Source organism: Leuciscus leuciscus, assembly GCF_965113295.1.
Source record: "Leuciscus leuciscus genome assembly, chromosome: 9".
In the NCBI taxonomy this organism is placed as follows: domain Eukaryota; kingdom Metazoa; phylum Chordata; class Actinopteri; order Cypriniformes; family Leuciscidae; genus Leuciscus; species Leuciscus leuciscus.
The window spans coordinates 17,601,018-17,617,508 of NC_138733.1; the positions used below are offsets into that span (position 1 = coordinate 17,601,018).

The window sequence follows — 16,491 nt, forward strand, 5'->3', positions numbered from 1 at the left end:
TCAATTTACTGTAACTGATGCTGGCAGAGGGAAAACAACTTCTAAATCATCAAGTTTTCTTATGTTTTGATCATTAGGAATACATAATGAGATAATTTATGATATAAAATGAAGGGCGAGTTGACATTAAAGTAAACAAGGTTCCGGCCAGATGCATGTAAATTTGGTGAGTCAAGACATACATCACGTATAAACACAATTAAAATTCAGTTTCTGGTGGTATCTATGCATGTTTATCAAGTAATGAGATTAAATTTGCCCACACGCTGAATTACAGAAAAAACTAGAATGCGTAGCCTGGTTTTAAAATAGTATGATGTACATGTTTTATGTTTTATTTAAAGGTACACTGTGTAGGAATTTCTCCCATCTAGCGGTGAAATTGTATTTTGCATTTAAACGAATAGTGCTCTCTAGCGCCTCGGTTTTTCAAATGCGTGTTGCAACTACGGTAGCCGTTATGTACCAAGAAGCTATGACAACATGTCTTCCAATAGCACTTCATCGAGTTTTCTTTCGAGTGATGGTTCGTTATTTCGCTTTTTTTGCGACGAGGATTCCTTCTCCTGTGGCTCGGCATAAGTATGATCCTGCATTATTAAGTACCGTGCAGTGCAGCCTTAGCCTGGGAAAACCCAGACTACTTCCGGCGAATTTTAGTTCTCTCTCCAGGATAGTCTGGAGAAGAGCCCATTCAAACTCATTTCTGTGCCGCCGAAATCGCGGCACCAATCAGAAACGTTTGGGGAGGGATTTACATGATGACGACAGCGCAGCGACGCTGAAGGAGATTTCATTACAAAGATGGATGCCGCCGTGGAACATCACTCGTTCGAATCATAGACAGAATATAAACGAATCAGTTATCGCGTCTGTTTTGAGCGATTTAAACTTACCGTTTTCGTTAAAACCGGAGCAAAGAACAACACTCGAAGCATACGTCATCTCCTTCATCGATCTGATTGGTTTTATGACTATTCAATTGCGCCCAGAGGAATTTGAGCTACGTCGGTTGGTGACGCCCCTTTGGAAATGATTTGTCTACATAGCTTCGCCAGACCCTACACTCAGTTTCAACTGAGAAGGGTCTGGTTTTAACCAGGCTAGTGCAGCCTTTCAAATTTACCGGGGCAGTGACAAGCGCCTCTCACTGATCTCCTTGTATGTTTCAGCTGGTTTCAGTCACGTGACGCTGGCCTAATGTGTTGTGGAAACGCGTTGAGGTAGGCTAGTGCTTTTTGTCCCTCTCTGTTATTATAGTTTTTCAAAATGGCAGAACGACATGGAAACCTCCTTGGACTTACCCGTCCAATGTAAATAAAGATAAGAAACTCTTCACTAGTTACAAGGATAAGTCAGATCATTGGCAGAGGTAATTTTACACCAATGAGGACATATTTATGAATAAAGCTAATAGTATACTTAAAAAACTACACAGTGTACCTTTAATGTCTGTCAAGCAACTAAATTTGAAGAATTTAATGCACCAGTTCATCAAATGTGAATTATTCACTATTTGGATTATAAAAATTTAATGAATTTAATGATTTTACTTAATCCAAAACCTGAAAAGGAGACAATATCTACGGGATAGATTGACGTGTTGTTTCTTTGTGCACTGTATGTTGATATAAAAACATTACAGGGATTCTGCAGCTCAATTATGCCAATTTATAGTCATCAGCTGTCATCTTACAACATAAACCACACCAGGGCACTTTTTAGCCATCTTTTCCCAAGACCAATTTGCATCTCATCACCATTATTATTCAAAGGACTTTTGGTAAGGGTGGACAATTTGTCATTCCGAGTCAACAAGAGAATGGAAGGTAATGATGATCATGAAGAAAAGTGACTCATGTGATCAGCATGGGATAGGCTACATGATGACTTTTCTTCATGATCATCATTACCTTCCATTCTCTTGTTGACCATCTAATGGTCAACTGTATAGGCCTATATTTTACTGTATATGTAAGAAACAATTGACGATGGGCCATTGAATTACTAGAAAAATAATGCACACCTGAGGTGGTAATGTGACCGCAACGTGAATCATGTCTCCTGAGATACCTTCATCTGATCAATTTTTGAAGGCAGCATAGATGGATCCTTCGCTGCCTTTGATATCCCACAATCCTGTGAGTTCCATTCCCTGACTGTTGAGCTAAAAAATAAAGATGGTGTCTGAAATTTGAGGTTGGTTGTCAGTTTGTGTGTAAAGTGTACATTTTGACCAACTTTTCCCACTTTTGATGACATTTCTAGTGAGAAGTTAGTAGTAAATATTCAACTGGTTGTCACCAAAGCTCTCTGTTTTGTTACGCTGCCTCAGAAGGTTTGGTGAGGTAACTTCATGCATAAACGCTGCCTACTAATTCATTGCCTGACAGGGCAGCAAGGCAACAAGTCAGCTGTCTAGGTTTTCGGATGCAGCCTCTGTCCCTGCGGTCGAATCACACCGAATACCACCCCAAAGTCCCGTTCCTGCGGTGGAAACGCAGCTTATGCTAGCAAAGAGCATCGTCATCATTGAGTCATTGAAAAGTAGCTATCAAATACATTTTTGCAAGCAACATATTAACCTGAAATATTTAATTCTATTAAGGTAGATGTTTTAATAGTGCCATAGTTTTTAATAGTAAATGTAATTGGGTGAAAATTGTGCTGCATTTTTTTGTGGAGACTCTGTCATGGTTCTGACCTATATTGTATAGACTACTGCAACGATTTATTGTATAAGCCAACATAAGCATGCCACTTAACAACAATACTCTTTATTCAACCTTAGCGCATCCTTTAATCTGCGGTTTAGCATAATTTTCTTTCCAGACTGCGTTTGTGTTAGTTGTGGCCCCAGTATGTCCAGGCGTATGCCTGCACACAGGGCTCTTGCACACTGAGTATGAGAGTATGTCAGCAGGTTCTCTAGTCTAGGCATCTGCTGTTGGCTCTAAATATCCCCAAATAGCATATTTCTGCAGCTGTTAGTGGCACTCGTATAGTATAGTGATGCTTTAGTTTTATACAGTACATTCCTGCTCCTAAACAGTGTCTTTTTAACACAACTTACCCACTTTGACGCACAAACAACGTAACATGATTTTAATGAAGTATGTTTATGGTGTTTTAGCCCATGCCACACTATTACTTTAGGCTGAAAATAACAGGGGCAGAAAATCACAGACATGGTAAGAGTTTTTTGTGGTTTACTTAAGTTCCAATTCAAACTCTTCAGACAGAATGAAAACAAGATGATATACGTTTTACTCTGCCAACACAACATGAGTTCTGCATTACACAACATGGTCCATTATGTGTTCCTCACCATACTGCTATAGTGATCTGCTTTCTTCAATTCCGAACACCTATAAATTATTTGGCTTCAGCCTTCAGAAGCATCAAAAATTGCAGGTAGCTAGTTTCTGGATGGAAGTCTATGTTGAATTTAGAATAGATCTTGAGCTTCTCATGCAGCATTTCACTCAGGATGTAATGTTTTACTCCACTGTAGACCATTGCTTTTGGTTGATATAAAGCTATTACTTTAGCAACTAGTAGTTATGTAGAAGCAAAATATGAATTAAATGAAAATGGCTATTTTAGAGCATTTTACAGCTCAAAAGGGCAAGGCAACTCAGTTTCTGTTCAATTCACTCTGTCTGACTGACAAAAAAAGTGAAAACAATTAGCATCCAATAGAGCATCCGCCACACAACTCTGCAAGTCACCACCTTTTGTTTCATTGATGTCAACATCCTGACATTTCAAAACCTTAAAACCAAAATGCCTGGGATAATGTACAATAAACGTCGTCTTGCAGAAATAATAATTGTATTGCATCAGAAACCTAGTGCCTCTGAACCTTTGATGTGCCCTCACGTTAGCGCACATGGAGGAAACTTCATCATTAGATATGTCCTCTAGTGCTGCAGTGCCCTCTGCTGTTCACTGCTCAACACCTGCAGGGAATATCAAATATAGTAACCATTGTCATTAATATTAATGATTAATGAAAAATTCATTAAAACGGAACAATAACAGGACTGTATGTTAGTAATTTAACTTCCCGACTTGGAAGAGTCAGATTAAAATGCTTTAGGGTGACAGTGCTTGGTATTAAAAACTCAGCCCAATAAACCTGCTTAGAGCAACAGAAGTCTCTCCAATTTAAGAAAGCAAACTGTAATAATTCAATTATTTGCCAGGATTTTGTCAAAAGAAACAAAACCTGATGATCTAAGCACTGATTACATTAGGCGCAACAAGGGTACATGTCATGATTTTGAATAAATAACTTTAATGAGAGTAAAGCAAAGTGACAATAAAATAAATCATAAAATCAACACGAGAAAAGAGAACAGTACACTTGTTAAAAACTAAAACAGCAGTTGATCAGAACAGCATATATATTTCCATATGTAACCATGTAATGATTACTACCGTTCAACTGAACTAACGGTTTAGATGTAAACTCGCTCACATCTTTTACTCAATGAAGACAATCAAAAAAGTGGAAAAGGTTTATGTCTAAAGTGCCTGTTGTTACATAACACATAGACCAACTATAAAGTGCGCATGGTTATAAAAATTCATCGGGAAAAACATCTGGGGGGTGGGGGACTATGACCTTTCATAATTATTATCTTTAAAAGTCAGATCATATATGTTGATGTCATTGACATACAGTATAACTGTGTTTCATTCCACAGTGATGGTACATCAACAAAAAAAAAACTACTCTTCACCCAAAAACACAAGGCAGTGGCTCCTATATATTGCTCCTGTGGCAAACTTTGTTAATTGTTCTATTTATTAAAGACCACATTTTGCTTATTTTTGCAACCTTTAGTAACAAAAGGACAAAATTAACAACACATTTCAACAAATTTAAGTAGCAATAAAGCCACTATAACCCATTACCATAACGTACGAGTGATATCCCAAATTTACGCAGTGTTTGCTTAAGCCATTTGAACTGTAATATATAGAGTATACAGTGAAAGACACACTTCAGTGAACAATTAAAGCATTTTTAGACTTTTTTAAATATTATTTTAATCTTATTAACAATAGAAAACCACTGCCCTGCAGAGGTTGTATATTTCTGGATAATTTATTATAGTTTTTTATTTTTATTTTTATCAATCATTCAGCATAAATCTGCATCTCAGGCCTGAGCTCAGTCTGGTGAAAACCTGGATGGCCCACAGCTGTGGAATACAGTCTGTTATTATGAAGCGGCATGCAGCCGTAGTTCGGGAAAACACCAGAACTTGCCCGGCTGTTCTTAGGGACTTTCGGATGTACGGATACATAACTTGCAGAATAGTCAGATGGCACAAACATGCTACGAGTTCTTGTCCTACTTTGGGATGAGAACGAAAGTCTGTGGTCCCGCTCCAGAGTCATTTTCGATTGACTAGGTGGATGGCGAGTTTTTACACTATGCGATCTCTTAGACCTCTGAGGGTCCCTGCTCATTGCTCGAATGTACTGGTAGTCCTCTTTGGAGTTGCAGAGAGTGTTATACATCAGACTGTCTTGGTTGCAGTGTGTTACACCGTAGCTATTGCTGGACCCAGTGTGTTTGAAGTCAGGGCAGCTGTACTCCTTATGTAGGGTCAGGTTACGTGGCAGTGCTGTGGACTCGAGCCTGTGTTGTGGATAGTTGTGCATTGATCGACTCGGCTTCATTATATGAGCTGATTTAGATCCCTGCCCACTGCCATGCCTGTCTGACTTCGAGGGCACAGGCATATCAGGCTCAGAAAGTGGGTGCTCTGGGGAGTAATGGGACACCATGGTCACCCTGTACTTCCCATCAGCCCCTTCAGTTGAAATCAGCATCTCCTTCCCAGAGTTTGACCTGCTCCTAGTGTGCATTGTTTCTTGGCACTGACGGTCACCTCTTACAAGACGAGTCTGGGACAAAACTGGACCCGACAACCTCTCCTTGGCTGCGTTTTCATGCCTAATGGACTGACTAAAATGTCGATCAGATAAACCTGAATTAAAAGCCCCGTAGAGAGAAGGGTTCTTCATTCTTGGCTGGAGGCCGACATCTCTGGTCACGAAATCTGACTTGTTGTTCACCGGGAGGTTGCGTAGAGGCTTCTGGTACTCTGTACCTGTACTGCCCATAAACTTTGACGAACGAGAAGGCAGTTTGCTGAGCGTGTAAGAGAGAGTGTATCCATGACTGTTCTCTCTGCATTGACTGTATCGAGCCTCTGAATAGGGGCTGTACCTATACCGAACCTTCCCATCTTCAAAGTAAGGCCGCACTTGCTGGATGTCCGATGCCGGTGGTTTTTGGTAAGGTTTCCTCTGGCTCCCTTGATGCTGGAGGAAAAAAAACTTGTCCTCTGGTGGAGTATGCACTGAACGTACCCTGCGGATTGTGGGGTAGACGGATGCTCCATCCAATGGCGGATACCTTGGTCCTCCATGTCTATAGAGACCAACCGAGAAGTAGTCTTCCCGTTGACCTTTATATTTAATGGACTGGTGTAGGGATCGTGGTGCAAGGGTATTGCAGTAGTTTCTTGAGAGAACTCTGGGATGGGGACGCCCATCGTCAGGCTGATAATAAGGGGTGCTTTGCCCAACTGGACTTGACCAGTGTTGTGTGTAAGCAGACCTTTGGTCTCTGGGTTTGTACTGAAACGCTACACTAGGTGGAGTGCTTGAAGCTTGTGGAAGAACTTCATGCACTGAAGCAGGCATGGCTGTTTCCGCCAATATGGCTCTGAAGTTGGCGGCATTAGCAGCCTGCTTGTTGTGCAGTGCATCAATGGCTGAATGACTATCCAAGGAAGAAAACCTCTCTGAAAGAGTTGGCTGTAAACTTCCACCAGTCTCCATCTCAGCAAGGCTTGATCCACCTCTATCTGTACCAACTCCAACATGGCGGATATTATCCCTCATAGTTTTCTGGCTCTCTGAAGCCAGCTGAATCTCTGGATCTCTGTGAGGAGAGTAACCCTGAGAGGGCACATGGGTGCACTGGCCACCAGCTGGTGCATCACAACCATCAGAGAAGCTGAGTCCGCTCTCACTTCCATGGCAGGCGCAGGTGCTGCGTAGGCTGCCTGCATCGGTGTGGCTTTCAGTAGACATGGTGCTTGATGGATCTGGGAAAGTCCTGCTAGACACATACCGTTCCTCTCTATCAGAGGATGTCTGTAGAGGAGGAGGAAACTGGAGTGTGAAGAGTGGGTTCTGATGATTAACTGGAGAAATAGGTGTGGGAGGTTCAGAGCTTCCACGTTTGCTGAGTCGAGTGGCCTGCTGGGCGGATTCTGCTAGCTCTAGAGCTAGCATACGGGCAGCACTTTTTACTGCAGGCTGGGGGGTTATGAGAGACACAGACCTCACCAAACCAGGCGTACATTCAAATGTCACTGCACCTAGAAGGAAAAAAACAAACCAATACTTTTAAATGGAGGAACACAGGACCAAAATACAATTTGAAAGAAAGGTTAATGTCAGATTTGCTAACTTTCTGGCTTTCTCTTGCAAATATCCTGTCCTAAAAATCCTATTCCACATATTCCATTAGGTAAAATGCTAGATTTGCTAACTTTGTTAGCTTTCTCTCATCATTACTATTATCTATTCCTTCAAGTTTAATGCTAGTCTTGCTAATATTGTTATGTTTTCTTGCTAACATTCCCAAACTGGAGTACTTGGAATTTTTTTAATCAAATAAATCTTTTGCATTTTCATAATTAATAGCTTAACACATTCAGTTACTGTTTTAGGGAAAGTAAACAAAATAATGAGTGTAAGGCTGCGTCTCATTTCTCTGTCTTACCCCTTACTCTTACCCCTTCCCCTCGGTTTTGCGCGTTCATGTGAGGGGAAGTGGTGTCCCAATTCTCATTTTGATTAAGGGCTAGGGCCAAGGCGTAGGGCTACATAGCCCTTGAAACGAAGTCTGCGGAGGACCACACTTGAAAGAGAGGGGTAGGAATTTCTCAGAAGTGAGTCGCACAAATGTATGTATTTTCAGCAGTTTAATGACACTCGTGTTTTATGATACCTTTAATAAAACGTTCAAGCGGTTTTAATTGTAATGTTTTTGTTTTGAATCACTAGTTAACCGCTAGCTAGCAGCTATGCGCTATTTGCCGTTTGCTAATGTTTTGCTTATGGTGTCGCCGGCGCCGCCGTTAAATACAATGAAACAATGTCTTTGACTGATGGCACACAAGCGTGCAAAGATAAAGAGAGACCAGGCAATCGATATCACAACCCGAGATGACGGCATCTTCGTTTGTTTATGTCAACGCGTATCGCCTCTGTTGACGTAGCAGCCAGCTAGCGGAAAGGGAAGATGACGCAAACGGTAATCGAGTGGTGTCTCATTTCTTAGAGAAACGTTCTTCCCCCTACCCCCCTTCACTCGGTATCGAAGGGCAAGGGGAAGACGCAGACAAAGGGGTAGGGGAAGGGGAAGGGGTAAGACAGAGAAATGAGATTGGCCCTAAGTGTTGGGTTCGGCAATTTCTGAGATGACACTTGTAGCAGAACGTTTGTTATTTTTTATAAATATATTTGGAATGTAAGGCTGCCACTGACCCGAGTCTGCTCTTCTGTGCTCCTTGACATCTACAGATTTATTTTCTGCTTTGCAAAAACTCGCAGAGCGCTGATGGCCTTCACCACCTCTCGTGGACACACTGGGCTTTTTCACAAGAGACATAATGTCAGAAGGACAGGACACAGTACTACTCTTTGCTGCTGAGCTCTTCGCTGTGCCCTCTTGGCCGGTCTTAGAGGCGCCCACCCCCAGGTTAGTGGAGGCGGCCGGCACTTCATAGAGTTTGTGATTTGCATCTTCTGAGTGCAGTGGGATGAGATCAGGAGGCTGAGAGGGACTTGTGACTTTGTCCAAAGGCTCTGACTCAATGAGGCTGCCTGCCGCCTTCTTGCGACTGCCTCTTTTCTCCCTTTGAGACGCTGTGGGATCAACCAGCTGCGTGGACTGAAAGGCCAACGGGTCTATGTCTAAGGAGGCCATGCTTATAAACTCCGCTTCCGCTGCAGGGTGGGGTGGAGATATAAGAGCTGGCACACAAGAAGAGGAGGAAACAGTGTCCTTTATGTGGTCTTTGAGACTGGACCGGGAGTCTCCAGTCAATCTGCTGTCCAGCAGTTCCTCATTAAAGGAGATTGACAAAGCATCACTGGTGGAGAGCGGTCTACGTGGGCGATAGATTTTTGATCCACCTGAGACAGAACAACAGAGATCAGCCTATGGATGAATATACAGTAACAACTGTAAAACAGGTGAAAAGTCACAAAAAAAAAAAAACTGTATTAAAGGTTCTGTAAAGGGGCCCTTTCTCCACACCACCATACAAAGATATGTCAGCAAACACCGAAGACAGAGAGACAGATGTGATATCTCAGGAAGAATATTTTAATGTGTTTCAGTATTTTATAAGTGGTATAAAAAAAGCTTAAAGATAAAGTATGGAAATTGAAAAAGTGATATGTGATTTTTACCCTCAAAGTTATGTGAAGAGGACAGAGATTCTTCACTTTTAGCAGATCTTAGTGTTCCAGTGTCTCCTCTTCCACCTGTAAATGAACCAGAGTTCATTGACTACATTTGTTTTTTTTTATCCTGCTACACCAAAAGTATGGGGTCAGTTAAATTTTTTTATTCAGGGTGCATTCAATTGATCAAATTGACATTAAAGACATTTACAATGTTATAAAAAAAAATCCATTTTAAATAAATGCTGTTCTTTTGAACTTTCTATTCATCAAAGAATTCAGGGGGAAAAAAACATATCGGTTTCCAGAAAAAATATTAAGCATCACAACCGTTTTCAACAGATAATTATAAGAAATGTTTCTTGAGCAGCAAATTAGCATATTAAAATGATTTCTGAAGGATCATGTGACACTGAAGACTAATGAAAATTCTGTTTTGCCATCACAGGAATAAATTACATTTTAAATATATAAAATAGAAAACAGTTAATTTATATTGTAATAATATTTGCAATATATTACCGTTTCACTATATATATATTTTTTTTATACGAAGCCCTGGTGAGGATAAGAGATTTCTTTCAAAAACATAAAAAAATGACCAACCTCAAACTTTTGAACAGTAGTGTACATGTGTTTAAATTTTCATTTAATGCTTTTGAATACTGAATATAGTGTGACAGTGATGACTAAAATGCCCTGTAGGTTAGGCAGCTCACTAGGCTTGGGAACGGATAAAGGTTTGTATTAAAAAGAGTCAAAGCTGCACCTGGAAGGGGTGTGGTTTTCATCTCATTAGGCTCACTGGGATGGCGGTGCAGTTTGGGCTTGGCAGTAGCAGACGACTTTCCCATATTAAAGAAGGAAAGCCAGTTTCCCACAGGAGACTTCTTTGCCTTGGTTGAGCCCTTCTTCCTACATTTACCAGCAACAATTTCCAGTTATTAGTCCACATCTGCATTTTTGCTAAATAATGAAAATACCATAGACTAAAACCAGAACAAACTGACAGACCTCTCAGAAGGGAAGTCTATGACGGTGTGGAACTTGCCCTGCAGGGCGGCAGGCCCCTCTCCCACATCGATATACTTGCTGTCAGGAGACACGGGAGAGTTGAGCTGGGCTTGAGTCCGAGCCTGGGCTTCCTCCAGAGAAAGCAGCTTGGTGGATGGAGAGCTCACCATTAGTGACTTGGGTCGAGCTAAAGTACTGTGGCCTGTGGATTCAGGTTAGAGTTATGAGCTCATTTAAGATCCTCATTAGTAGAGTTTAATCTAAAAATCAATTCTGGTGGGAGGAGAATTGCAGAGGCTCATTTCTCACCTGTGCTGTGGCGGATCAGGGTGCTGAGTTTGGAACTGAACAGAACATCGACGTGATTAAGGATGAACTCCACAACAACCGACTGAACGCGCACCTCCATGAAAGCAGAGGTACCGCTGAAACACGCCGACTCAATCTGTTTAGACCTGCAACATTTGAGGGACAGTGAATGAATTCAATTTTTGTTTTTTTTTACTCAAATAACATCTTTACAGGCAATTTTACCCAAAAGCACTGTTGAAGTCACCTGAGAAGATTTGGAGCCCAGACAATTGCAAGGTTTTTGCAGTGCATGTTGGTGACGGCACTGTATGTTCCCATACGGGATAAATGTCTCATGAGAAACTCGAGTGTCCTGAAAAAAAAAAGCACAAGATGTTCTTTTGTGTTATACAGAAAAAAGAAAGTCATACAGGTGAGGAATAACATAAGGATGAGTAAATATTGACAGATATTAGGGTGAAATATTGTTTTATATTTAAACACAGATGCATTTATTTCTTTATTATTATTATTATTATGCATCACATATTTACCTAACACTCAATGAGCACAAAAAAAATTTGGTAATCATCTGATAAAGAGAAAACTGCACTTCTCCTTCTCATCAGCAGAGGATGCTGTGCACTCATCTAACCTGTAGTGTGGGGGAGGCAGCTGCTGTATGACGTCATGGACTTTGACCAGCCTATCCTCATCTGTGGCTGCGGATACAGCATCCTGGGAAAATATGCCAAAACATCACCTCTGTGTTCCAATATTGATACTACACACAAAACATCACCTCTGTGTTCCAATATTGGTACTACACACAAAACCTCAATGTATCAGTGTTGCGGTAGTTTGAAGCTTACTGAAAATTTCTCATATAGCTGGTAGGTCAGCAGTGGGTTGGGAAGCTCCCGAAAGTAAAGTTTGCACAGCGATCCCACCGAATGAATGTCCTGGACGTAGGTTTCCCTTGTGAGATCTGGAACATGCTCCGAGTCAAACTCGTGCCTGCCGACACAGGAAGTTGATGCTTTTGCTTTTACATAATTTTTTACACTTTAAACTTTATAATCATCCAAGAATCCTAAAAAGCAGTATCATGGTCTCCACAAAAATATTAGGCAGCACAACAGTTTTCAACATTGATAATAACAATGAGCACCAAATCAGCATATAAGAATGATTTCTGAAGGATCATGTTACCCTGAAGACTGGAGTAATGATGCTGAAAATTCAGCTTTCCCATCATGGGAATAAATAAAACTGTTTATAATATTACTGTATTTTTAATCAAATAAATTAAGGCTTGGTGAGCAAGAGAAAAATTACTATAGAATGTATACTGAATTTTTTAAACATACTGTAAACCTCACCTCAGTTTCTGAATGTTAGAGGAAATTCCAGACAAGCGGTAAATTCCGTCCACGACTCCATTTCTCTCAATGAACTCAGTGCAGCTTCTGATGACCTGTGGAACTGTTCAACACACATTAAATCTGCGCTTTTAATATGATTTACACAGTATTACCTTCCAATGAAAGATATATATGCAATAAACTTCCTCAAATGTCTCTCTCCTCTCACCATCATGGCCTGAGTTAAGCAAATGTTCTCCAAGGTCACAGCCGAACACTCTCTCTTTCAGGATACCTCGCTGTTTCAGCTTCTGCTTGGTGGGACGCGACTTCATGAACGTGCGCAGAAATGTGATCAGCTTGCCATGCTTCTTAGACACTACAGAAAATTACAAATTTTTAAAAGCTTTCAAATCTATGTTGCCAGCTTGTAACACCTCTACATATCCTAAGGCTGATATAAAATTAAATTTTAAATGGAATAAAAAGTAATGCACCTATAATAGAATACTAATATAGAGGTGATTATTTTTTTTTGCCTTCAAAATGAATGGTCTTAGTTGGTCCTTATTATAAAAGCAAATTATTTTGTAATATGTTCAATTCTTTTTATTTAATTATACTGATCAGCTGATGAGCGTCATCTCTCTAATAGAAGAAACTATCTCTGTTTTACAATATTCTGGGCAAAAAGCTAGTACCTGGTTTGGCCAATGAGCTGGTCACGTTTGAAGGGATTTTCTCACTAATCAGTTCCACACATTCAGACGGAAAGAATCCCACCTGTGAATGGAAAGATAAAACAATGAATGCTGTGAATCCAAAATAATCCGAAATGCTTCAAATCTCACTTCATTTCAACAAGGGCAAAATTGTCATAATTACTCTCTTTAAACGGTCTGAAATCTCTTAAAGACACAGCTGTGAATAAGTCTGTGAATCCCTCTGTATATGACATTTACAATCTTGCTGCAGAACAGTAAGAATGCATTATTTATAGCCCTGTGTATCAGTAGCAATTACTTTACAACACGTTTATCACCACTAAGAGAAACACTGACTGTAATTAGTCGATGTTTTGACTCAGATGTGACAAAAAAGCTGCAAAAACACCTCAAATGTATAGTAAACCTAATTCTAAAGTGATTACAGTTTTCCAACACATAGGCCTCTGGGCTTTTTAATGAAATCACACATGCAGTGGAATAAACTGCAGTGCCATTACACACTGTAAGAGGAATATAAAGTATGGTGGTTTTATTTTGAAAAATATTACAATATAAAACATACATCAATTATTTTGTTTTGTAAAAAATTAAAGACATAAAAAATAAATAAATAAAAATACCCACTTGAAAACCATGTTTGCCCCTCCACCAGCCAGTGTCTTCTTTAGGAGGCATATCAATTACTGATACTATGTCTCCAACCTTTTGAAGAGAAATTACACTTCAGTTACTTTACTCCAAAAACTTACTATAAACCAAACCCATATACTGTATAATGATACTATAACCATACCTCAAAAGACAGCTCATCTGCTGCTTGGGCGATGTAACGCTTTATGACATGGGCCGCAGCTACAGCGGGAACATTAATAGATGATTCATCGTGAACCAGCAGGTGGTTCCCTTTGTTATCAATCTAAGAGAGTGAAGAAAGATGCATCAAAACATATGAACATGCATATAATCAGTAACCAATAAAACATCACCTTATGTAGTGATTTCATATTCCCTTTTACGATGACCTGAAAGGTGCAACGTCAGTGTGGAAAATACACAAGACGCTTGGAAAGAGCAAGCAACAGCTTATGGACTGAGAACATTGAGACAAGTTGAGTCAGGTATCTACTATCCTTGTTAATGACTAACTAGATACAAGAAAGTGGGTGTGAACTGTTGTATTATACACAAAGGTCTGAAGTCTGTACTAAAATGGGTTTGTGTTTTATGAGACATTGTGAGGAATTTACCGTTGTTAAAATAAAGGTGTGAAACCTCTTTTGTTAAATACACTATAGTCAATTTGCTGGCAATTGCACCTGTATTTAAGAGACAGGATTTGGGCAGGCAGCCACAGGAAGCCTTCAGGTGTAGTGTAGGTAAACAAACAGGAGTGACATTTATACCTCCATCCATGTGAGTGCTGGCCCGCAGTTGATCTTGTTATCAGCGATGGCTGAGAGACGGGAAATGTACGCAGTAATCATCTGGGAAAGTGTCTACAGAGAAGAAGAAAAAACAGACACAGAGAAGGGATCATAAACAAAGAGACAAGTTTCAACACTCTCATTGTGGTCCCTTTGAGATATAATCCATTGATCCAACACAACAACTCTGTTCCAAAGCCTAGTGAGTGGCCTTGTTGACTGCTATCTATATAGGCAAACATTGTACCTTCTAATGGAGCATTCTAACTGAAATGAACCTCACAAGAATGATTTGACACGTGCTACAAAGGCAGCAACACTATGTGACACATAAATAGAGCACTGGCACAAGAAGCATAGTGAGCTTGACATTAGCATATCGCTAAGCTAACTACACAATAGAGTGCAGCGAGCTCTGGAAGTAAAAATCCCATTCATTTCATCCAAGACATGCCTGCTGTGAGATATGAGGTTGTTAGTTGATAGTATATGCTTTTGTTGAAGCCTTTATCCTGCATTATTTCAACTTATTTTTTAAATAATCGTGTTCAACAGCAGAATTCCTGGTGAAAAACTACATCACCAATGATTCTGCAGAGAAATCTCCACCAATCAGAGAATTGAAACAAGCAAATCCTGCCAAAAGAACTCTTTAGCATCCGTCCACTCCTATGAAGCTCTGTGAATGATGTAATTGAATCACTCTTAAACTACTTAAATACCTGAAGATATGTACATTCAAAATATATATATGCAAAACGAAAACAAGTACTTTTTTGCTTTAAAGTTGGCATGAAACAAGATTTGCAAAAAAAAAATCCTATTGTGACGAATTTCCAAGTGAAACTGCGATTCAACAAAAAAAAAATATATATTTTTGCCAGTTCATTTTGTCCACTGGAAATTTCTTGGATCGCTGAATAGTTGTCCCGGCCTCACACCAGTAAATCATTATCAGAGAAGAGAATTGATGAATTGAGGTAGGGGAAGTTAATTTGATTAACGATTATTCTAACCATTCTATTGAGTAAATGGTCATTTTTAATTAAAAAACAAATTTTAATCAATACTTCAATATTAAATGGATTACATTAACATCACCATTTTTCGTCCAACATTTAGAATTTTCACTACACTTAATGCAATGCATTGTCTTCACCAAGGATACATGCAGACATTGTACTCAATTTATAAGCTGCAACTATAAATGTGAGGTGAACCTACCTCGATTTTGTCCTTCAGGCTGTCTATTCGGGGCAGTTCAGGAAGCTGAGAGAATCTTCTATCGTAGATACAGAGGTGGAGGTGCTTGTCAAGAACACGAAACTCTTCATACGTACGCCTCACTGTCCACTTACGACCCTATAACAGAAATGAGAGGGAATAAAGAAAGAACATGAATTATGAACAAAGAAAGAGTTAGACTGATCTTCAAATCTCCTTGAGAAACCATTCAAAATGGATGATCAAACAAAAGTGTTTTTTTTTTTAGAATATTTTCCAAAATAATAATAAAATCATAATTATGGCATACAGCATATTGTTTACAAAATTTGGGAATCATTCGAATTTTTCAGCAAGGACGCATAAAATTGGTCAAAAGGGTCAGTAAGGACCAGAATTCAGAATTCAGAAAAAATGTTTCACGGTTTCCACAAAAATATAAAGCAGCACAACTGTTGTCAACATTGATAACATTAAGGAATGTTTTTGTAGCACCAAATCAGCATAATAGAATGTTTTCTGAAGGATCCGTGTCTTGTGGACTTCAAACAGCTGTAAAAACAATACAGAGATTTGCTCCAGTGGTTTAGAAACAGCAGAGCGGGACTCTGCTAAATCCTTCCAGCTCTCACACTCACCAGCACAAAAAAATGGGCTCTGAATTCATATTTCTAGAAGTTCTGTGGATGAGTACAAAACCCTCCCAGAGCAAAAAACACCGCCATTGTTTCGGAATGGAAAGTAATGCAGGACCAAGAGTATTTACATTTACAGCTTTGTCTTCATCTCCGCCTCAAAATCCTCTTCGAAAATCCTGTCTTTTCCTAAATCCACACGCATTCCATGAAATGGATAAATTGCTGTGCAGACTGCATGCGGTTGGCCTGCCTGTTTGATCTGAAGCTCTTAAAAGGTCTTTTTATAACTTCACCATTT

At 39.8% G+C, this 16,491-nt stretch overlaps 1 protein-coding gene across 3 annotated transcripts in view; it reads right to left on the reverse strand.

Moving 5' to 3' along the window:
• Window positions 1–4,280: 4,280 nt before the first annotated feature.
• arhgap32a (Rho GTPase activating protein 32a) overlaps window positions 4,281–16,491 on the reverse strand; it is a 30,975-nt gene continuing 18,764 nt past the window's right edge. For all 3 annotated transcript variants that reach the window (XM_082178850.1, XM_082178849.1, XM_082178851.1), the window contains 16 exons: window positions 15,556–15,693; window positions 14,311–14,403; window positions 13,701–13,823; window positions 13,532–13,609; window positions 12,881–12,962; window positions 12,409–12,558; window positions 12,198–12,300; window positions 11,688–11,832; window positions 11,471–11,553; window positions 11,081–11,188; window positions 10,834–10,979; window positions 10,525–10,726; window positions 10,280–10,425; window positions 9,517–9,591; window positions 8,587–9,237; window positions 4,281–7,412 (listed from right to left, as the gene is read on the reverse strand). In XM_082178850.1, coding sequence (XP_082034976.1) covers window positions 5,149–7,412; window positions 8,587–9,237; window positions 9,517–9,591; window positions 10,280–10,425; window positions 10,525–10,726; window positions 10,834–10,979; window positions 11,081–11,188; window positions 11,471–11,553; window positions 11,688–11,832; window positions 12,198–12,300; window positions 12,409–12,558; window positions 12,881–12,962; window positions 13,532–13,609; window positions 13,701–13,823; window positions 14,311–14,403; window positions 15,556–15,693 — 4,587 coding nt within the window. In that variant the 3' untranslated portion in view covers window positions 4,281–5,148. The remainder of the gene's footprint in view (window positions 7,413–8,586; window positions 9,238–9,516; window positions 9,592–10,279; window positions 10,426–10,524; window positions 10,727–10,833; window positions 10,980–11,080; window positions 11,189–11,470; window positions 11,554–11,687; window positions 11,833–12,197; window positions 12,301–12,408; window positions 12,559–12,880; window positions 12,963–13,531; window positions 13,610–13,700; window positions 13,824–14,310; window positions 14,404–15,555; window positions 15,694–16,491) is intronic.